At 47.4% G+C, this 18,688-nt stretch overlaps 2 protein-coding genes across 4 annotated transcripts; one reads left to right on the plus strand and one right to left on the minus strand.

Annotated features, from left to right (window-relative positions):
• Window positions 1-76: 76 nt before the first annotated feature.
• On the minus strand, window positions 77-13,931 carry TMED8 (transmembrane p24 trafficking protein family member 8). The gene is made up of 6 exons (XM_075426159.1): window positions 13,821-13,931; window positions 12,762-12,840; window positions 10,032-10,161; window positions 8,938-9,079; window positions 7,648-7,947; window positions 77-6,631 (listed from the first exon to the last, which is right to left on the minus strand). The coding sequence occupies exons 1-6, from the start codon at window positions 13,912-13,914 to the stop codon at window positions 6,414-6,416; spliced, it is 963 nt and encodes a 320-aa protein (XP_075282274.1). The 5' UTR covers window positions 13,915-13,931; the 3' UTR covers window positions 77-6,413.
• A 391-nt stretch (window positions 13,932-14,322) lies between these two features.
• On the plus strand, window positions 14,323-18,368 carry SAMD15 (sterile alpha motif domain containing 15). Of its 3 annotated transcripts, none has more exons than XM_075426281.1 (3): window positions 14,323-14,489; window positions 14,662-14,760; window positions 17,162-18,368. In XM_075426281.1, the coding sequence occupies exons 1-3, from the start codon at window positions 14,331-14,333 to the stop codon at window positions 17,426-17,428; spliced, it is 525 nt and encodes a 174-aa protein (XP_075282396.1). In that variant the 5' UTR covers window positions 14,323-14,330; the 3' UTR covers window positions 17,429-18,368. The 3 variants fall into 3 exon arrangements, with proteins under 3 accessions (XP_075282396.1, XP_075282398.1, XP_075282397.1); XM_075426283.1 differs by lacking the exon at window positions 17,162-18,368 and adding an exon at window positions 16,894-16,995; XM_075426282.1 differs by lacking the exon at window positions 14,662-14,760.
• The last annotated feature ends 320 nt before the right edge of the window (window positions 18,369-18,688 follow it).

The following is an 18,688-nucleotide window of genomic DNA, read 5'->3' on the forward strand; positions in this document are numbered from 1 at the left end:
CAAACCCTATCCCAACAAGTCATTTTAACAGACAGAAAATTTAATCATTAGATAACAACAGAACATTTTCCTGTATATTTGCAACCAGAATGTCCAGTATACTGTAAAGTCCATCTGAGTATTTGCCCCTTCCTTGCTCATAAAATGAAGTTTAATTGTATTGTTTTGTTGAAAAGCCTATAGTTCAGTTTTTCATACCAAGACACTCACTTGCTTCAAACAGAAGACAAAGTTCTTGGTTGCATAGTGAAAAGTTTATTTAAAGGGAATAAGTTCCAATATACTACTACAAATCAGCCACAATACATCAAATATAAACAATACAAAGCAAGTGCAGAAGGAATGCAAGCACACTATAAATATAGTCTTCATATGTGCCCTTCAGCAAGAGCTTCAGTGCCACGTTTTGCTAAAATATCCTTTCCTCCATTTAAAACTCCTATGTTGGGAGGACACATAAACCAAACAGTTGGCACCGAGAACTCAATTCTGAAATCACAGGACAAACATTCACATCGCATAGATAAGGACTGACAGACAACCATCACAGTTCACAAGAATACAGGTCTGAAAAAGGTACGACCAGCTACAAGATTCTCCCCATTGAACGACTGTGCCAGCAGCTTGGAGCAGTGAGTTGAGAGCAGACGCTTCCCTCCGAGGAGCACAGATAGTCACCAGTGGATCCTGGAAGTTGCAGGGAGACCATTTCCAGCTATTTATAATTTCCAAATGCAGCTCCTAAACATCAAGGTCATTACTTGGCAAAGCCTCCTTAGCTCTGAGCTTAATGGTTGGCATCCAGCATTTTGCCCAAGGGACTTGACTCACCAGTCCAGACGAGCCTAAACCAGATAAGCCCCACTGATGGATCACAAAATCCTTCTCTCCCTGCCTGATAAAGGGTACATTTATTGTGATGAAGCTTCTGAGAAAGCAACATGTAAAATCCAGAACAGAAAGTGAACTCGGACCCACCGTCCACCCAGCCTGATACGGTGCCTTCAGCTGCATCAGCACCAGTGTTTCAGAATAAGTTGCCAGAGACTCTTCAGAGGCAAACGTGGAATAACCCCACAGAAAATTCTCCTCCTAGCAAGATGTATTTGAACTCTGCAGTTTTATGTACCTTCTAAAACTTTTATTTAGTTGGTATTTACTACAAATCACCTTATTTGGATAAATGACTTAGCACTTCGACTCCTGCTAAACTCCTGGCTTTTTTCACAGTCTAATTAGCCAATGTATTTAACATGATTAGTTTCCAGCTTTTCATTCTACCAGATGAAATGTTCTGCTACATCGACATGACCACTGTCGTATCCAATATTTTCCCAGATATGAGAAAAGGAGTCTTTTCTTTCATACTTGTACATCAAGGAAAAAAAACAAACACCACCCACAAAACTCTGTTGCTTTGGTCTCTGTCCTGGGCTGAGCTGGGATAGGGTTCATTTTCACAAGAAGCCGGTTGGGCTGACCCAAACCAGCCAGCCAGTCAGATGGGACATTCTAGACCATGTGATGTCATGCTCAATATTTAAGTGGGAGAGCTGGCTGAAGCATGGGGGATTTGCTACTCGGGAGAAGGCTGAGCACCAGGCGGTGAGAACATTGCATGCTGTGTATTCTTTTTGTCAGTGTTATTGTTATTTTCTTCTCCCTTTGCTGTTCTGTTAAACTGTTTTTATCTCAACCCATGAGTTTTGCCTTTTCCTTCTGATTCTTCTCCCCATCCCACTGGGGGCAGGGAGGAGCGAGAGAGCAACTGCGTGGTTCTTTGTTACCAGCTGAAGCTAAACCACTACAGTCTCTTATACAGCCTCAATACACATAAGCACACACCACTTACAATGCTGGATTCAGCCACTCTTTTTAGAGAAAATGATGGATAGCCACAAGGAAGGCTCTTCTATGTCTGTCTGGTGCTCCCCTGGTCCTCAGGTTTAGCATCAGCATATGAAAAGTAGTCGTCCTGTGGTGTTCCTCGATACCTGACAGCAGCATGTGATTGTAAAAGGCAAAGATCTCATGGCACCAGGAAACTCAAACACCATTCCACTACTCGTCTTATAGCAACAAGGCAGTCTAACGAACAGTGCCTCCCCTCTACCCAAAGGGGCAGAGAAACAAGGAGAAGAAATCCCTTGGATTAACGACAACTATGGCTCTTATTTCAGATGTGCTCCTTGTTCCTAAGGCACCTTGTGATAAATCCTCTGTAGAGGGGCTTTAGTAGGGGTAGTGAGACATGAAGGAAGGGTAGAAGCAGCAGGTATAAAAGTTAACTCACTTAGGGATTCATTCTCTACCCTAATTCCCCACAAGAATGAGTGAGTCTTTTAGCAACTAGACCTGTGGCAAGGTTCACCTCTAACCTCCCTCACCAGGTCCAGCACTGCGATAACTGACCCACTGCCGGCCACAGATGAAGGTTACCTGCACACACAGTTACAAGGAGACCAGCGCACAGGGTAGAGCCAAAAAGAAAAGCGTGTGGCTGTTGTCACCATTTAGAGCAGGGCGGCAAGAGACTCAGTTGCACAGTAACTCGACTTTCTTCTTAGCACCTGAAGTCAGACAACTAAGCTCTTTCTCTCATGCATTTTCATCTTCTCTGTTCATGTAAACAGCTCATTATCAGTAATAATCTACATAACTATTAAATGGGTCCCAAGCCTTAGTTTGCAGCTAGCCTATGTCTGACACCAATAACCTTTCACAAGAACCCATATTACAGGCCTCCAAAGAGTTTGTGAGTAAATTAAATCATACAAGTGGTCCCCGATTTAAGCAATTTTAACTCTGTCCTCAGTAAAACACGTGCATTACACAAACTCATGCTGCTGCATTATACCTGAAGGGAATAAAATAGAAAAGAATGGACAGCTTATGACCTTCTTTAACATTAAAAAAGTGCCCAAGACATTATTACCATTATTATAAATAATTCTACAATCTACTTTTTATACAAATCCTGCGCTGCAGGACTGTCTTATATCTCTGGCTGAACATGTAAATCTTACTTCTAGATCTAAATTATATTCAAAAAAATGGAAAACAATTTTGTGCTTTTATAAAAGCAAACCCAAACACGTTTTAAAAACCTATCTGAAATCTTCCTTCCACAGAAACAAAGAAGAAATTTTCCTTTCTCAAGCATTAATTTCCCTCTCTGAGGTGCAACTACCTTTTTAATTCATTTTTCTTTCTGGACCCAAAGTCTAGTTTCAAAGGTCTCCAATGAAAATAATAAAGGTTGCCTCGCAGCCAGATAGCAGGATTGGATACAAATCCAGGAGATACACCAAACTGAAAAAAAAAAAAAGGATGTATGAGAAATAAGATTACTTCTTTGAATCAACTATGGGTTCGATTTTGAGTGGAAATGACTGTTGTTAATCACTAGCCACACAGCCCAGCTATTGGATTTATCAGAAAATGAATAAAGACTGTATCTCCTTCGAGAGAGATATTGTCACTTGGATAATGAATGCTATCTGAATACCTGAGAAACAACATACTCATGTAATGTGGAAATTAAAAAAAATGAACAAAAAGAGGAATTATCCTATACAACTGTGAAGCTTCTGTTTCCTGCAGATGAAATATTTTGTGCCTAAAGCTATCTTGCGTTCATAAGAGATACTTCTGGGAAACGGAACGCTTTCAGTTCCGCTGCAGCAGGCCTGTCTGGGGCACCCTGCCTTTGCAGACCAGGCACATGCCGATTGGGATGACATACCATATTGAGTGCTGCTGTTGGGCTGAAGTCAGCGAGACTAGGAGATGTGCACACTTCCAAACAAGTGACCTGAGCCTTATTAAAGGTTGGTCCACACTTCAGAAAGCTAGAACTGAGCAATAAGATTACCATCTACAGTGCAACTTATCTTAACTAAAACCACTAACTAACCGCTTGAAGACTGGCACACGCTATACATGTGTCAGTGAGTGATCAAAACTGGTTGTGAGGCAGGCCTTGTTAACTTCCTACAACATGACAAAATGTATTTCGAACCTTCGTATGAGCAACAGACAGACAGGAGGGGGAAGCAGCTGCGAGTTAGCAACAGGGAGGCCCCACTGTAAGGGAAACAGTTTTTTAGTGGAGATAACCCACGGGCCTGCAATAAGCCATGCAACTGAGGATCAGTAATTCTGAAATATCTAATGTATGTACAGGTCAGAGTTCCCTTCATTGTAAATAAATCCTAGGTAGGAAGTGGAGTGGGTGCCAGGCAGTGCCTGATACATTAACCAGCAAGCGCGCGCAGGGTTCTGCGGATCTCACAGCAAAGGACCACAGGCAGTCATCGAGTGGGGCAGTGCTGACATTGTGGTCAGATTGAAGGGTCTTTTCTATCTTCTTCTGTTTAGTGTCTAGGAACTTGATAGACAAAGGACTAAAAGAAAAAAAAAAAGAAGAGCATGCCTTACCCAAGTTGCTCAGACCCGATTCAAGTGCTGTGCAAAGGCCACAAGATGGTCTTTCATCTCCCCCGGGAGAGGCTAATGGAAGGAACAGTCCTCCCCAAACTGCCAGATGAAAGAGCATCTTGCTCTGATGCCAAGCCTTACTGTGCTGTCTCCCTGCAAAGTCGTCCTGTGGTTGCCCCTGCTTGAATAAGGCAGCTTTGCAGCTCCCCCCCTGCCCAGGTGCACATTCTCTTTTGATAAAGGCAGCTATTTTCTCCCCATCTCTGGGCCAAAAGCAGCAACAACTCTGCTCCTTACCCTGACCAACTCTGCTCACCCAGAAAGCCACTGTGCTCCAACAAGTGTTCTTTGCATTTCCACTCCTCCTGCTCCCAGCTTGGGCTGCTCTACTGTAGACTGACTGCTCGCCCTCTTACTGTTTTGACCTACTAAGTGCTCTGGGGCAGTGAGTAAGCAAGCAGAGATAGTTAAAATACAGAGCAAATTGCACAGCATTACAGTACAGCCTTAAGAGGAAATATGGGTCCCTCCTATGAGAGTGAGATCTTTGGCTTTAACTACCCCAAAATCATTTTGTCTGTCATTCCCTCTCAATAGAAGGAACGGACCAAGTAGAAGTGCTTTACCTGAAGGATTTAAAAACAGAACTCAGAACTTTACTAGAATCACCATGCAAAGCCATTTTGTGTCTCTGCAAAGAGGTATCGAAATGTAAATTTAGCAGTATTCTTAGAAAAGAGAATGACTTCAAGTTAGAATTATTAAAATAAACAGTTACAGATAAAGATGATTTAAAATTCATCTCTGAAGGATTAACTCAATCCTTGTTCAGCTCTGCCAGTACTTGAGCAGGTGGTGATCACTAATGCCATCGCTAGCCACCAAAACATGCCAAGGGACTCCATCCTTTACCATGCAGTCAGGGTTAGCAACGGCCTTGCTGATTCTGGTTCGCACCAGAAAGGATTGGTTAAATCCCACACCTTTCAAGTTTCTGAGCAGAGATGTTCTTTTCTAAGAATACCTTTGCAACAGCAATAGCAGCAGACAAGCTACACTCTCTGGGGAGCCTTTTCCTTGCTACATATGGTATTATCCAGCTGGCAGCAATACCAGTGAACCAACACGCTGCTACTAAGAAACATCTCCTGTATATTTATTGGTTGTACTCCAACCTTTCTGTATTTATTCAGCACAGCAGTAAGTAATTTCTTCTGCTTCACATCTGGACTACTGAAAAAACTTTTGGTCATCACTGAAGTTTTAATCATCTACATATCCCTACAATCAACAGGTATAACACCCAATTGTTACTCTGTAGGAAAAGGTTTATAGACTTCTAGGTGTGCCCCCTCCTGTTGAAACACATGCCGTGAGTGCCGTTTGGGGCCCGCCTCTGTAGCGGGGCCCAGCAGCTGCCGCAGGGGCTGCCGCTGGCCAGCTGCACCCCCACCCACACGGGTGAAGGAGGCACTGGCTGCTGGTGACAGGTAGTGGTGGCAGCTGATGAGATTACCAGTGGCTAGGTGACAAACCAGCTGTGCTTTTGGCTCACTGCAGCTGACAGCTGCCCTCTAGTGATGCAGGTGCAGCAGGAGAGTCGGACAAGTTATTCGCAAAATAGTAACAGATCAAGAATATTTTCACTTCATTTTGTACCAGCACAACAGATTGAAACCATGACCACCTGAACCTGGCCTCTGGGCATTTACTGGCTGTGACAAGAAGGCCCAGACCGATGCCTGCACAGAGCAGACCTCCCAAAGTTTTATAACAGGCAGTCACAACTACCTTTCTCCACTGGGACAGCGAGGAAGGAGGGTGTGGGGAGAAACAGCGTGTCTGAAGAGGAGCCGGCAGAAGTGCACCTTGGTTCTGTCACACAGCAGTGCCCATCAGGCAGCACCAGGGCTGGGTGGCAGCCTCCTGCACTCACCATTACCTGCCTGCCATCCCTGCCCCTTCCGCTTTCTTCAGCTGGTGTAATAGACGTGAAAGAACAGAGTCTTATTGCGGAGGAGAGAGTACGAGTTATCAAATTTCAGCAAGTAGATGCCCTCGCCTGGGTACTCGTGGCTGCCTGCCTGCACCTCCCGATGGCTGTTCCTCCGATATACGGGCATGATCTCTCCGTAGCGGTTCCGCAGATAGCTTTTGGAGCCCCTTTCCACATCACCAACAGGGGCAAGTCCTGAATGGGAAAGAGGAGACACGTAAGCAGGCCAGAGCCAGTTAAGGCACTAGGTAGTCCAGAAGAAGATCAGCAAGACCAGAATGCAGCAGAGGCACGTAGGTATATGGAAGGCTAACTATGATAGCATTACCCATAGTGTCTGCTCTGATCTTCCTGCAAATAATACCCACAAAATCCAGCTTTCCTTGTCGTGACAAAGGACATGCCGAGAACCTGTTCTCTGGGGAATCTGATGGGACGGTATCCACTTGCCTGACAGCCTCGTCTCCCCTCCCTGGACTTAGCTTTCAGACACCTCACTGCTCTTATACACACAAGAGTGGTCCAGTGATACAGACTTGAAGCAAAAGAAAGGCAGGAAAGCTCTTAGCTATAAGCTCACTGTGTTTATGTCCCCAATTCACTTCTCCAAGAGGATTCCTCATACAGGAACCTACCCCTCTTTGGAGAGCCTGCAGAATTAACTTCAGACACCAACCGCCCCAGCTACACTGGTCACACATGCACTGAAGCCACAGAACAGGCAACATCGCTGCGTGTTTCACAAGTACAAAGACACAGGTAGCAATCCTCTCAAATGCAGTCAGCAGAGCTACTGATGTACTGGGGGAAAAAAAAACCAAAACAATGAACCAACAAAACCCAGAAACAAAACCTTTTTGCTCCTACTCACCACCAGAAATTTCTCAGTCTTACAGATTAAGAAAAACAGTGAAGTTAAAATTTCAGACCCTAATCTTTTTATCAGCTAGAAGTTGAACAACAAATTCTGATTTTATTTTTCAATGTATTCAATTTTAGGAATGCTCTTGGAGAAGGACAGCCATTGACAAGCACTGAAGCAGGAAGGGCTAAATGCTTTCTCATCACAGCCTAACCAAGAACCCAAAGGGCTGCAGAGATAACAAGTGGGCTGAGTAAACAAAGTAGATGGAAATTACAGCATCTGACAGACGCTCTCAGCAGCATGGCAACAGGCACCACAAATTAACCCTTATAAGCTCTGCACTAACCTTCAATTTCCTCCTCCTCCTCTTCATCTTCCTCATCACTGGATTCGCTGACCTGAACAGTAATGGCAGTGCTAGTAACTGTGGTCCAGTCAAAATAGATTCCAAACCCAATGTCGTAGTCATCTGTAGCAAATTCCCAGCAAATGCATTTCCCGTCAGGATGGGTTGGCACGCGGACTGTCACCACCTCGCCTCGCTTCACCACCATCCGGCCATTCTTCTCCTTTCCCATCCTGGCTTTGAATTCCTTCATCTTCTCAGTGGTCCACGTGGTGGGTGGAGCCAGAGGGGGAGGCTGAGCTGAGACAAGGGAAAAAATCGTGGGCTCACCTGACTTTTCACTACTGACAAACTGCTACCTGAAAACAGCGAAGCTATTTCTGATAAGGCTTTTGCATTCTGGAGCCAGCTCCCTGAAGCCTTGGATGTGAAGTTTTCCCACTCACTAGCCATGAACCCAAATTTCCAGCAGGAATTAGCAGTGCATCAGTACAGGCTTGGGGTGGACCTGCTGGAGAGCAGCTCTGCGGAGAGGGACCTGGGTGTCCTGGTGGACGACAGGTTAACCATGAGCCAGCAGTGTGCCCTGGCTGCCAAGAAGGCCAATGGCATCCTGGGGTGCATTAGGAGGAGTGTGGCCAGCAGGTCGAGGGAGGTTCTCCTTCCCCTCTACACTGTCCTGGTGAGGCCTCATCTGGAGTACTCTGTCCAGTTCTGGGCTCCCCAGTTCAAGAAAGATGAGGAGCTACTGGAGAGAGTCCAGCGGAGGGCTACAAGGATGGTGAGGGGACTGGAACATCTCTCCTATGAGGAGAGGCTGAGGGAGCTGGGCTTGTTCAGCCTGAAGAAGAGAAGGCTGCGAGGGGACCTAATAAATGCTTATAAATATCTGAAGGGTGGGTGTCAGGAGGATGGGGCCAAGCTCTTTTCAGTGGTGCCCAGTGACAGGACAAGGGGCAATGGGCACAAAATGAAGCAGAGGAAGTTCTGTGTGAACATGAGGAAGAACTTCTTCCCTCTGAGGGTGACGGAGCCCTGGAACAGGCTGCCCAGGGAGGTTGTGGAGTCTCCTTCTCTGGAGATATTCAAGACCCGCCTGGACAAGGTCCTCTACAGCCTACTGTAGGTGACCCTGCTTCGGCAGGAGGGTTGGACTAGATGACCCACAGAGGTCCCTTCCAACCCCAAACATTCTATGATTCTGTGTCTCCTGAACAGCCTCTGCTCTTCTCTAGCCAGGGCAGGCACTTAAAAAGTGGCCCCAACAAGCACTTTCCTTTCGGAACTCACCTTTCCTCTGCTCCCCAAGGAGGTCTGCAGTCTCCAGCTCAGCTGAAAGGATATCCACAGCACCAGTGTGATCTGACTGAATCATGACTATATCCCCTGCTCCTTGAGGTACATGGTAGTTGGTTATCCGAACAAGAGCTTCCTGCACACAGGACATAAGAAACATTGTCAAAAAGACCATCATGGTAAGAAAGTCTCCAGCTGGATTTAAAACAACTCATTAGTAATTCAGGCATCTTTCTGAAGTGAAGTCAGACCCTGCAGAAGCTTCTGTTAGTTAAAAAGAACTGGCTGGCTCCAAGAAACCTGTCTGCGTTATTGCCCCCACAGCACCAGAGTCATGAACTTGGAAGTCAAATACTGCGTTAGTCTCACAAATTACACACCCCTTAGCCTCCCCAGGAGTCCCTGGGCAGGCAAATCTTTCTATCTGCCGCAGAGTTAATTGGCATCTCTCAACAAAGTAACAGCCTTACAGATTTAGCTGACTGATCTTGGAAAGAATTCCCAAGACACAACCTCTCACAGGAGAGCCTTTCAGCTCTGTGTGCATCTAGGCTACAGCCACAATCAAACTGTTATGCGCTGCGTCCTAGTTAAAAGTCCATCTGGTTCTCTAGGGCCAGCCTTCTCTCCTCATATATGCAAACTCACAGCTCCTGAGCTGGGTGCCACTTGCACAGGTTTTCCTGACTGTATCTGTCATGCAAACGAATGGACTGCTCACCAAAAGAAACAAAGGATGGCAGAGTAATTTTCACTTCCTTCTTCCATAAATCTAGAAGGAGGGAATTCCCAGAAGCCCCAGACAAGAGGCAGAAGGTGAGAATAACCTTGAAGCCTTAGCGAGCCAAAGACTGCAAGGAAGCGAGGACTAGTGGAAGACACCAGAGGGATTTTGAAAATCAGACTGATAACATTTACCTCCCACTAATCTATAGAAAAAAAAATATAACTGAATCTATGTTGATACTACTTTTGTCTTAACACAACTCTTAAAGCCTCAGTCCCATAGCCGTAAGCACAGCAGTAGGGTGGAAGAACTACTGCTGCACCTCTGTGCTTGCTTTCAGACGTAAGAAACACCCACCTACCTCTTTGAGGGACTGGATTTGGTCAGGCAGCTTCTCTTCTAGCTCAGCCACTTCCTGGTCCTCCAAAGTGCCAGCTTCTCCCTTCGAATCCTCTGTCAAGCCCGCACTCACGAGCGACCCGATCTGCGACCTTTTGGATGAAGAGAGTACTACAACTCAGCATGCACACCCAGGGCACAGCCAGCAGAGGAATCGCTCTGCTCTGGATCTCGAGTTCCAACGGACTGAAAGAAACAAGCCCCTGTGGTCAGCACCTGCCAACTGCACAACAAAGAGCCCTTTGCATCCCAGTCCTGCCGTCACCTCCACATGACTTTCTTCCATGTGAGCCAGAGGGAGCAGCTTCGGTGAGACACTCTGCATTTACCATCGCTTTGACGGCAGTAGTTCACTGCACTCACCCCACAGCATGCTACCTCACCAACACTGTACTAAGTTCAGAAATCAGTAGCAACTTTTCTGTGCAAGAAAGGACAATTTCTTTTATGCCAGATACTACACAACATCTGCATATTCCATCAGAGGTCAACTGGATCAGCAAAAGGGTTCAGAACAGTTTTGACAGCCATCCTGAAAATGCCCTCTATTTAAGTGGCCCATTATGCCTTTCCTATTAGCAATCCCAAGAGACACAGGGAGCACCCAGGTGTCTGTCTGCCACATTCAAATATGCTGCACAGATAATCAAGCTATAAGACATACAATGGCAGCACAGTAATAGCAAAGAGGTCCAAGTGCTGCACTGTGACAAGAGGAGACAGACATGTGAGAACAAAGAGAGAGGTACGTAGCAGGAAAAGAACGAGCAAGAAAGTAAGTATCTTTGGCATTCATTCTCTGTTGAGGGTTTTCTTCTAAATTGTATTTAAAAAATGCTGCATATTGTCTATAGCTGGAAAGAGTTATCATCCCAAATGAACTCACATGGACGACAGAAGACTGACATACTCTCAGATACTATGTGAAACTGTTGTCCCAAAATTGGTATCATTTACCCAGTGTGCAGTATGCCACTATACAACACAGAGCAGAGGTATTGCCCAATATCAAAACTTCCATGAGAAGCAACCTGGCCTTTAATAAGAATAGAAACAGTTGCCCTTTTGAAAAGCAAAGCCTTCTCACAGCCCTATAAAGCCAATGTCAACCCTCTTGGTCTAAAGGATCAGAAACCTGAGAACATAGCAGTAATGGAAAATATGTGCATTTCCTCAAATATTTCCTTTCAGAAATGAGAAATATTCTCATTAGCAAGGGAGCAGACTACCGGTATAGTGTGGAATAGTTTAAAAAAATTATTTAAAAAAACCTCATACACAGTCCAGACACGTTCCTTGCTGCATCCATAGAGAAGACTAGAACAGGGCAAACGTGGCTTTTGTTTCCAAATCTTTACTCTATGGGGGTACATATTTTATCCAGAAATACAGCCATTTCTTACTTAAATTCTCTCAACAGTGTGATTTCCTTTCCTAGAAATGGCATGATAGACCAGAAGACCTGTAAGAACAACTCAAATTAATACAAAGATACTCAAAATGGCAGCAGATGGACAATATAAGAAAAGAAGGGACACTTGGAGTGGACAGTTTTTTAAGGGAAGAACTCTCACAGTGATCTGTAAGAATTTCTCAACATAGGAGCTAACAGCTTGGGAATTTTTTCCTCCAGGCACCAGCAAAGCCCAAGATCAGGAACAGCTACACAAGCTTTATAAGCAGATTTACAAAGACAGTTTGGACGATTCCACCTCACACAACCCTTTTGGACCACCCCTGTCCCTTTCAAAGGGGATCTAACTTAGACAAATTTATCAGGTAACATCCACAAGTATCCAGCATCTACTTTGGCCATTTTGCTCACAGTCTGTATCGACCTCTTTGAAGAAAATTAGAGGACAATAAACAGATGGAAGAACACCTGTTTGGAGTCAAGAAGGCTGATACAGATGTCATTAGCAGCAAGCCAAGATGGCATCAAACTGCTATTTTAGTAAGTAGGGTGGTTTGTTGGGTTTTCTTCTGGAATTTTTTTTTCTTCTCTTTTTTCAATGAGGCTGTGGTTTACCTGCTGTCTGATGTAATTAATTCACACGTTTCTGAAATTCTATCCTGTGCAACAAATGTATGATGGCAAATGAAACTCCACTCCATATGGTGTCAGTGCTTATAACCGATGCAATGACTCGGCCACAAGCACCACGTGCCCAACAGATAATAACAAGCCAAACATCTGATAACAGGGTCGATCAGCAGCATTAATGAAGGACTGACAGAGAAAACAAAGGGTGAAGAAAAAACCAAAACATTGTCAAGAAAACAGTAAAAAGTGTTTTCTTGCTCGGCTTCCACCAGAATTATAGACAGTGGGAATGTGTAATTATTAAAGTATCCTTCAGACAGAACAGAGAAAACTTCCTGCTGAAAGTTTATTAGCTCTTACAATGGGCTACAAAACCTTGCAGGGTTCCTTCCAAGCTGAATGATTCTGTGATTTGAATAAGTGAGCCATGAACTACACTTCATCATTTCATAAGCTTTAAAACAACCTTAAGTCTGTAAGAACAGCCCCTCCTATACCGATGCCGGTACATACTGTCCCAAAGCAGACAATTCAGCCTCCAGTCCCTTCTGTTCACCTGCACAGAATCAACTGCCATACGGAGGAGGTCACAGGGGCGAAACAGACTGTCACACATGTAGGTCACAATACACAAAAAGATTTTCCTACCCGCTCTGTGAAGTATTGGAGTCCAAAGAATCAACCAGCTGATCTGCAGGCTCTGTCTTTTGGGCTGAGTCTTCATTTTCTAACAACAAACAGAATATACTGAGAGACGGTGAAATAAATTTCGGTCTTTAGAATACACAGACAGGAAGGAAAAAATACAGCCAGCACTCAAACGTTGACAGGGTCACATGACTGTGGAACAAATTGCTGTGCCAACCAGTTTTTCGTGTTATAAGCTGTATCTAGCATCTTGCAGAACAAAGATTTTTTTTTTTTAAATAATCTCAGCCCTAGGAAAGGGAGAACAAAAACGCATGCACATTTTTGGTGCAGAACCACTCTCAGAAGCAGGGTTCGTCCAGGAACCACCAGCCCCAGCTTTAGAAGGGCAGAACAAGGCCAAATTTCATCACGTAAAACTGGGCTGGCAAAGCCCTGGAAAAAGCAATCACGAAGCAGTTCCCGCAGGGCACCGATGAGATGGGAATTCCCAGGTCACTGCTCCAAGGACTGTCTATAAATACGGCTCCTGGTCTCCCCCGGGTCTCCTGAACTCCGGGACAGCTCTGTCCCCGTACGCGCCCCACAGCCCCGCCGTCGGATCGCACTAAGGCGGTGAACTGGGCATGGACGCGCTCCAGCTTTTGCAGCTCTCTGACGACGGGCCTGACAGCCGCCAAGCGGGGAGGCACCCCCAGCCCACGGCAGAGGCGCACGGCGTCCAGCTCCCGGCCGGACCGGGCCTTTCGCTGGGGAAACCGCCCTGTCTCTGACAAACCTCCATGGCTCCTGCCACCGCAGGGACGGGGCTCGGGGACCTGCGGCTGCAGGTGCGGGGCCCCCCCACACCGCAGGTGCCCGCTGCCGAGGGGGATCCCAGGCCCGAGATGGGCCCGGACACCTGCCCAGCAGCCCCTGGGACCCTGCCCGGCAGCTCGCCCCGCCGCCGCGGAGGCTCCTCCTCGGGGACCCCGGCCGGGCTGCCGCCGCCCGCCGCCGCCAGGAGGGAAGCTCCCGCCACGACCAGCCCGGCTGCCCCCTCCCCTGCCAAGCCCGTACCTGAGGGGATCCGGGGCGCGGAGCCACCGCCCGGCGTCCCAGCGGCCGGGGGCTCGAAGCGGGAGCCGGCGGCGGCGGCCAGCACGTCCGACATCGGCAGGGCGGAGCGGGCGCCCGGGAAGGCGGCAGCCCGGCGCGGCGGAAAGAGCCGAGCGGGGCCGAAGCGCCGCGGCGGAAAGAGCCGAGCGGGGCCGAAGCGCCGCGGCCGCCGGAGACACCCGAGCGAGGGGGGCGGCAAAAGCCGAGCCGGGTGCGTGTGAGCCAGGCGGACGGGAGAGGGCGGGGCCTCAGTGCTCATCCCTCAGCCTCCCCCCTCGACCACGCGGCCAATCAAACGCTAGTTCCGCAGAGCCGGCCGGGGCGGGACGCGGGCGGCGGGCGGCTTTGTAGGCTGATGGAATGGAGGAGGCGGCGGAAGGGAGAAGCGGGTGCGCCTCCAGGAAGTGGCGGTTGCCATGGGAACAGGGACCCGGAAGGACGCGTTACCGTGGCGGCCTGGGGACGTCGTCGATGGAGCCGAGCCCGGTGCCCGCGGGTCCGGGCGCGGCCGAGGGGCCGGAGCCCGGGCCCGAGGGCGCGGGGAGCCCGCGGTCCGCCTGTCCCTTCCTCTCCTGGAGCGCCGCGGAGGTGGCCGAGTGGGTGGCTCAGCTCGGCTTCCCCCAGTACGAGGTACGGGGCCGCCGGCCCGGGCGGGAGGCCCTCGCCCTCACCGCCGCCCGAGCCGGTGGCCCTGAGCTCCGTGCGTGTGCGTGGAGTGTGTGCGTGTGTGAGCGGCGGGGGGGCCGCAGTGGCCGAGCGCGACCCGCGGCCCACCCGCCTGCCCCTCCGCTCCCCTGCCCAGGAGTGCTTCAGGGCCAACGGCATCACCGGCCGCCGCCTCGTCCTGGTGAACTGCTCCGGCCTGCCCGCCATGGGTCTCACGGACTTCGGCCACATGAAGGTGCTGAGCCCCCTCCTCAGCCCCTGGGAGCCCAGCCCCGACCCGTCCTGCTTGCCAGTATGCTAGGCGATAGCCCGGGCGGCCAGGCAGACTGCTGATCCAGAGAGTGAGACTGAAGCTGGGCAACCAAATTTGTTCAGCCAAACAGATTTCTCGAGTCACTTCTGGTATTAACCCTCAGCTGGCTGGAGATCGCAGGGTTCCTCTCCGGGGCACCGTGAGTGCATCAGGAGTGCTTTTTTTAAGCCTATGTTGCTCCTTTTGCCCCATGAAGTTGCTTAGCAAGACGTATGTGCCGTTCTTAGGTATCCCTCAGAATTTCTTTTCAGTAATTTTCCACTGACTGATTTGTAGAACTTCTGAAAATCTGGTCAGATTTAACCTGCGGCAATCGAGCAGCCAATCTCAAGCAGCCGAGGGGCAACTCATTATTACTTCCTTGTTTTACACTTTGCTGAACACAGACAGCATCTCTTCCTCATTTTATAAACATGTAACTGTCTGGTCATTTTCCTTTCAAACCTACATCTTTTATTTAACAAACACAGATAGCTAAGCTAAGTAGACTGAAGTTTAGAGCTACAGTCTGGCATTCCAAAGCTTCCTGAAGGTTCAGAAAATAAGCAAGTTAACTTAGCCTTCTTTCCCTCCCTAATGGAAACCACAGAGGGACTCGGGGCTGCATTTAGAGAGCCAGTAATTTGTTTTGCATCATGATTTAAAGCTGTTTTCCCCAGAGGACACAGGGTAGAAGTTCAAATAACCAGGAAGCGAGAGAAATCTTCATGCTCCAACAACTAGAGTATGAACACTGTTTGTTTTATGCTAGAGCACCAAAAAGCAATTTCACCACAGTTCTGTCTGGCTGCACAATTTTAACTGTTTGTTTGAAATGACATACGCCACTGAAAAAACTGACTAGTGCCATGGCTTTGCCTGTTGGTTGGAGGAGAAGTCATCAGATGACAATGCTTAGTTTTTCAGACAGCAGCCCTTCAAGAGTATTTCGAGCAGATACAGCCTTTACAGTCATTTGCACTTACCGAAGATGGCAAGAATTTTACAGGCTTTGTACGCCTCCCCCTCACATTGGGATATAGGGATTATGTGTGGTGGTAGTTTAACTGCTGAGAAACACAAAGCCACGGGTTAGAGATGTCAGGTGTAACCCATTCTTCCTCCTGTAGAAACTGAAATTCCTCAGGGCTAAGATAAGGAATAGCCAGCATACTGCAGCAAGCTTGGAAATGAGACTGTCTCTGTAATGTGCAAAGCTTGCGAGTTGGGAACGTCTCGCAGACTTCGGCGGAACCTAGGTGTTCTTGAAGATCGTACCCTATCCTGCTAGGTATTTGTGTTTTAGAGAACTTAACTCTGATAGAATCCAAGCGTGCAGAGCTCTGAGCAGGATGCGGCCCTTCGGGTCTTTCAGGAAGTGCCTACCAGAGCAGGTGCAGAGTTAAGGCCATGATGCTGGGCTTATCATCTTCCCAACAAGAAATATCAATGAAAGGCTGCAAACAGTCAAACCGAGATAGTTACTATAGAAATAAATGTGATAGCATCAGCTCAGTGAGACAGAACCTTTTTGCAATTTAGGGGAAATGGCGTTTGGCAGAGAACTACACAGTGAACTATGTGGACGCTATGCAGCATGGACAAGTGAGGTTACTGCTGGTTTTAATCCCGCCGTACTGGCATTTTAAATATCAAAACCACTGACGATACTACTCCGGTGTTCTTTTGATAGCACACAAAGCAGGGTGCTGGTCTTCAGAGTCAAGCCAAGGTTGGGGGAAGGTTTTGGGCAAATGCTGTAAAAGATCAGTAGAACCTTGTGAATTGTATTTCGAAGCTTCAGTCAAATCAGAAGGTTACATTCTCAGAAGTGGCTTCAAAAATGGTGGCAAGGCTCTGGTCACTGACAGTGCCAGGGCCAGCTGGCTCAGACAGCCAGTCACCCGTCATTTTCTTAATGAGCAGTATGGCTTACTGGTTTAATTAGTTTTTAAACCTCTTCTGTGTATAGACTCTGTTGTTGACAACATAACTTAGCAAACAGCAATGTTTTTTGCATTAGGCGGAATAGACTCCAGCTCATTCACCTGTAACTTGTTTGTTCTGCAAGCGCAGAGAGGAAAGCGGAGCTGTTTGTGCTGCTAAGACACCAGATGTGATGCCATCCCCCACAGTAAATCTGGACAATGAGCAGTCTGCGCTGCTCTTACGACGTCACACGGGGCTCATCGGTTCAGATCCCTCTCGAGTTGCAACTTCAAGTGTGAAACTGTTCCAAAATTCAGAAATTCAGTTATTTTTCCTGCTGCTCTGACACAGAATGAATGGTATTATCTGTTGCCCTGTGAAATGAGAACTTCTGGTGTTTTGTCTTGTATTTCAGGAGATTTCACGACATGTGCGAGAGTTGCTGGGGATTGAGGAGCCTCTCTTCAACAGATCCATTGCCCTCCCATACAGAGACAACATGGGTCTCTTCCTGGAGCGAAAGTCCCGATCAGGAAAGAAAGCAGACTCCCTCACTTTCTCACAGTTTATCCAAGAAGCAGGACTGGAGCCCTATACTACAGTTCCTCCTTTGCAACAAGCCCAGACTGGGGTAGAAGCAGAAGCTCTCCCTGTATTGCAGGGCACCCAGAGGCAGGATTAGAGACTCACACTGCACTTCCACCTTCATAAGAAGCCCAGCAGGGACAGCAGAATATGCCCTATTACCTTGCAGTTTGCTCCAGGAGGTACAGTTCCACCTTCTCCCGATTATAGAAAAGGTCATTGCAGCTCTTAGCCACTTGATGACAGCAAACACATCCCCACATTGGCTTTTTTCTCCAATCCTTCATTTGCTTCCAGGGACTAAGTGAAGTAGAAGCTATAAATCGGACTGTACCACTGTCTGTCTTTCACTTCTGCTTTAATCAACTTCAGTTGATTAAAAAGACCAAAAACCGTAGACATATTTTAATTACCAGTGATTGATAACAACTTCCCTGCAGCTCAAGTGAAAGATTTCTCCCAGGCTTCAGTGTCCTCAGACTGGGCTCACTGTAAAGCCCAGATGGAAGGTAGATGGCGTATGCAAGAACTGGTATACAGGTGTGGTGCCAGCTGATGTTGGCAGTTGTAATTAAGCGAGGGGCCTGGTTACCACGTGCACCACTAATCCCTGGCCTCACCACAGAAATGATTTCCTGTGAGGTAAAATCTCAGGCAGTGGTTTATCATAGTAAACAGTGCTGGAACGCGTGATAGAGGATGGCAGGAAGTATAAGAAAACACTGTAAAATGAAATAGAGAATCCAGGGAATAAAAAATGCTTTGTCCTGTGTGGATTGGGACAGAATACCCAGTTACCTCCTTTTGCCTTGAAAGAAGTATCATGTAGTCTGTGGTGGTGGTGGGGTGCATTATCACCAGCAAGGAAGTATGAATAAGTGGTGATTAAAGCCTGGCTCAACAGAAGGAGTGGTCCTGACTAAATCATTACTATTTTTGCTGGCATCAACAGCTTCCTTGAGATCCCCCATGGGGAAAAAAAAAAAAAAACAACAAAAAAACCTGGGCCTTGTCCTGTTTAGTTATGTACGCCAAAGCTGTAGCCACTACAAAATAAAAGTACTTTGGTATTGTAATTCAGTTTTCTCTTGAAACTGCAACAGAAACCCAGTGAGACTGAAGTAGTTCATAGGCACAGATGCCTATGTAATAAAATTCAGACCAAAATAAAGCAAGACTCAGGCAGCCTGGGAGAAGCAAGTTTGCTGAGCAGCCTAGAGAGTGAAGCTTGCAGAAGCAAATGTGTATATAGGGTTACTGGCTGGAATATCGTAAAGAGTCCAAACTGCTGGTTCTTGCACCCCTCAGTTCTGTGAGGGGGCTGGGATGAGAGCTCAGCAAAGCATTCTGCCATGGG

This window comes from Opisthocomus hoazin, chromosome 7, assembly GCF_030867145.1.
Source record: "Opisthocomus hoazin isolate bOpiHoa1 chromosome 7, bOpiHoa1.hap1, whole genome shotgun sequence".
Taxonomy (NCBI): domain Eukaryota; kingdom Metazoa; phylum Chordata; class Aves; order Opisthocomiformes; family Opisthocomidae; genus Opisthocomus; species Opisthocomus hoazin.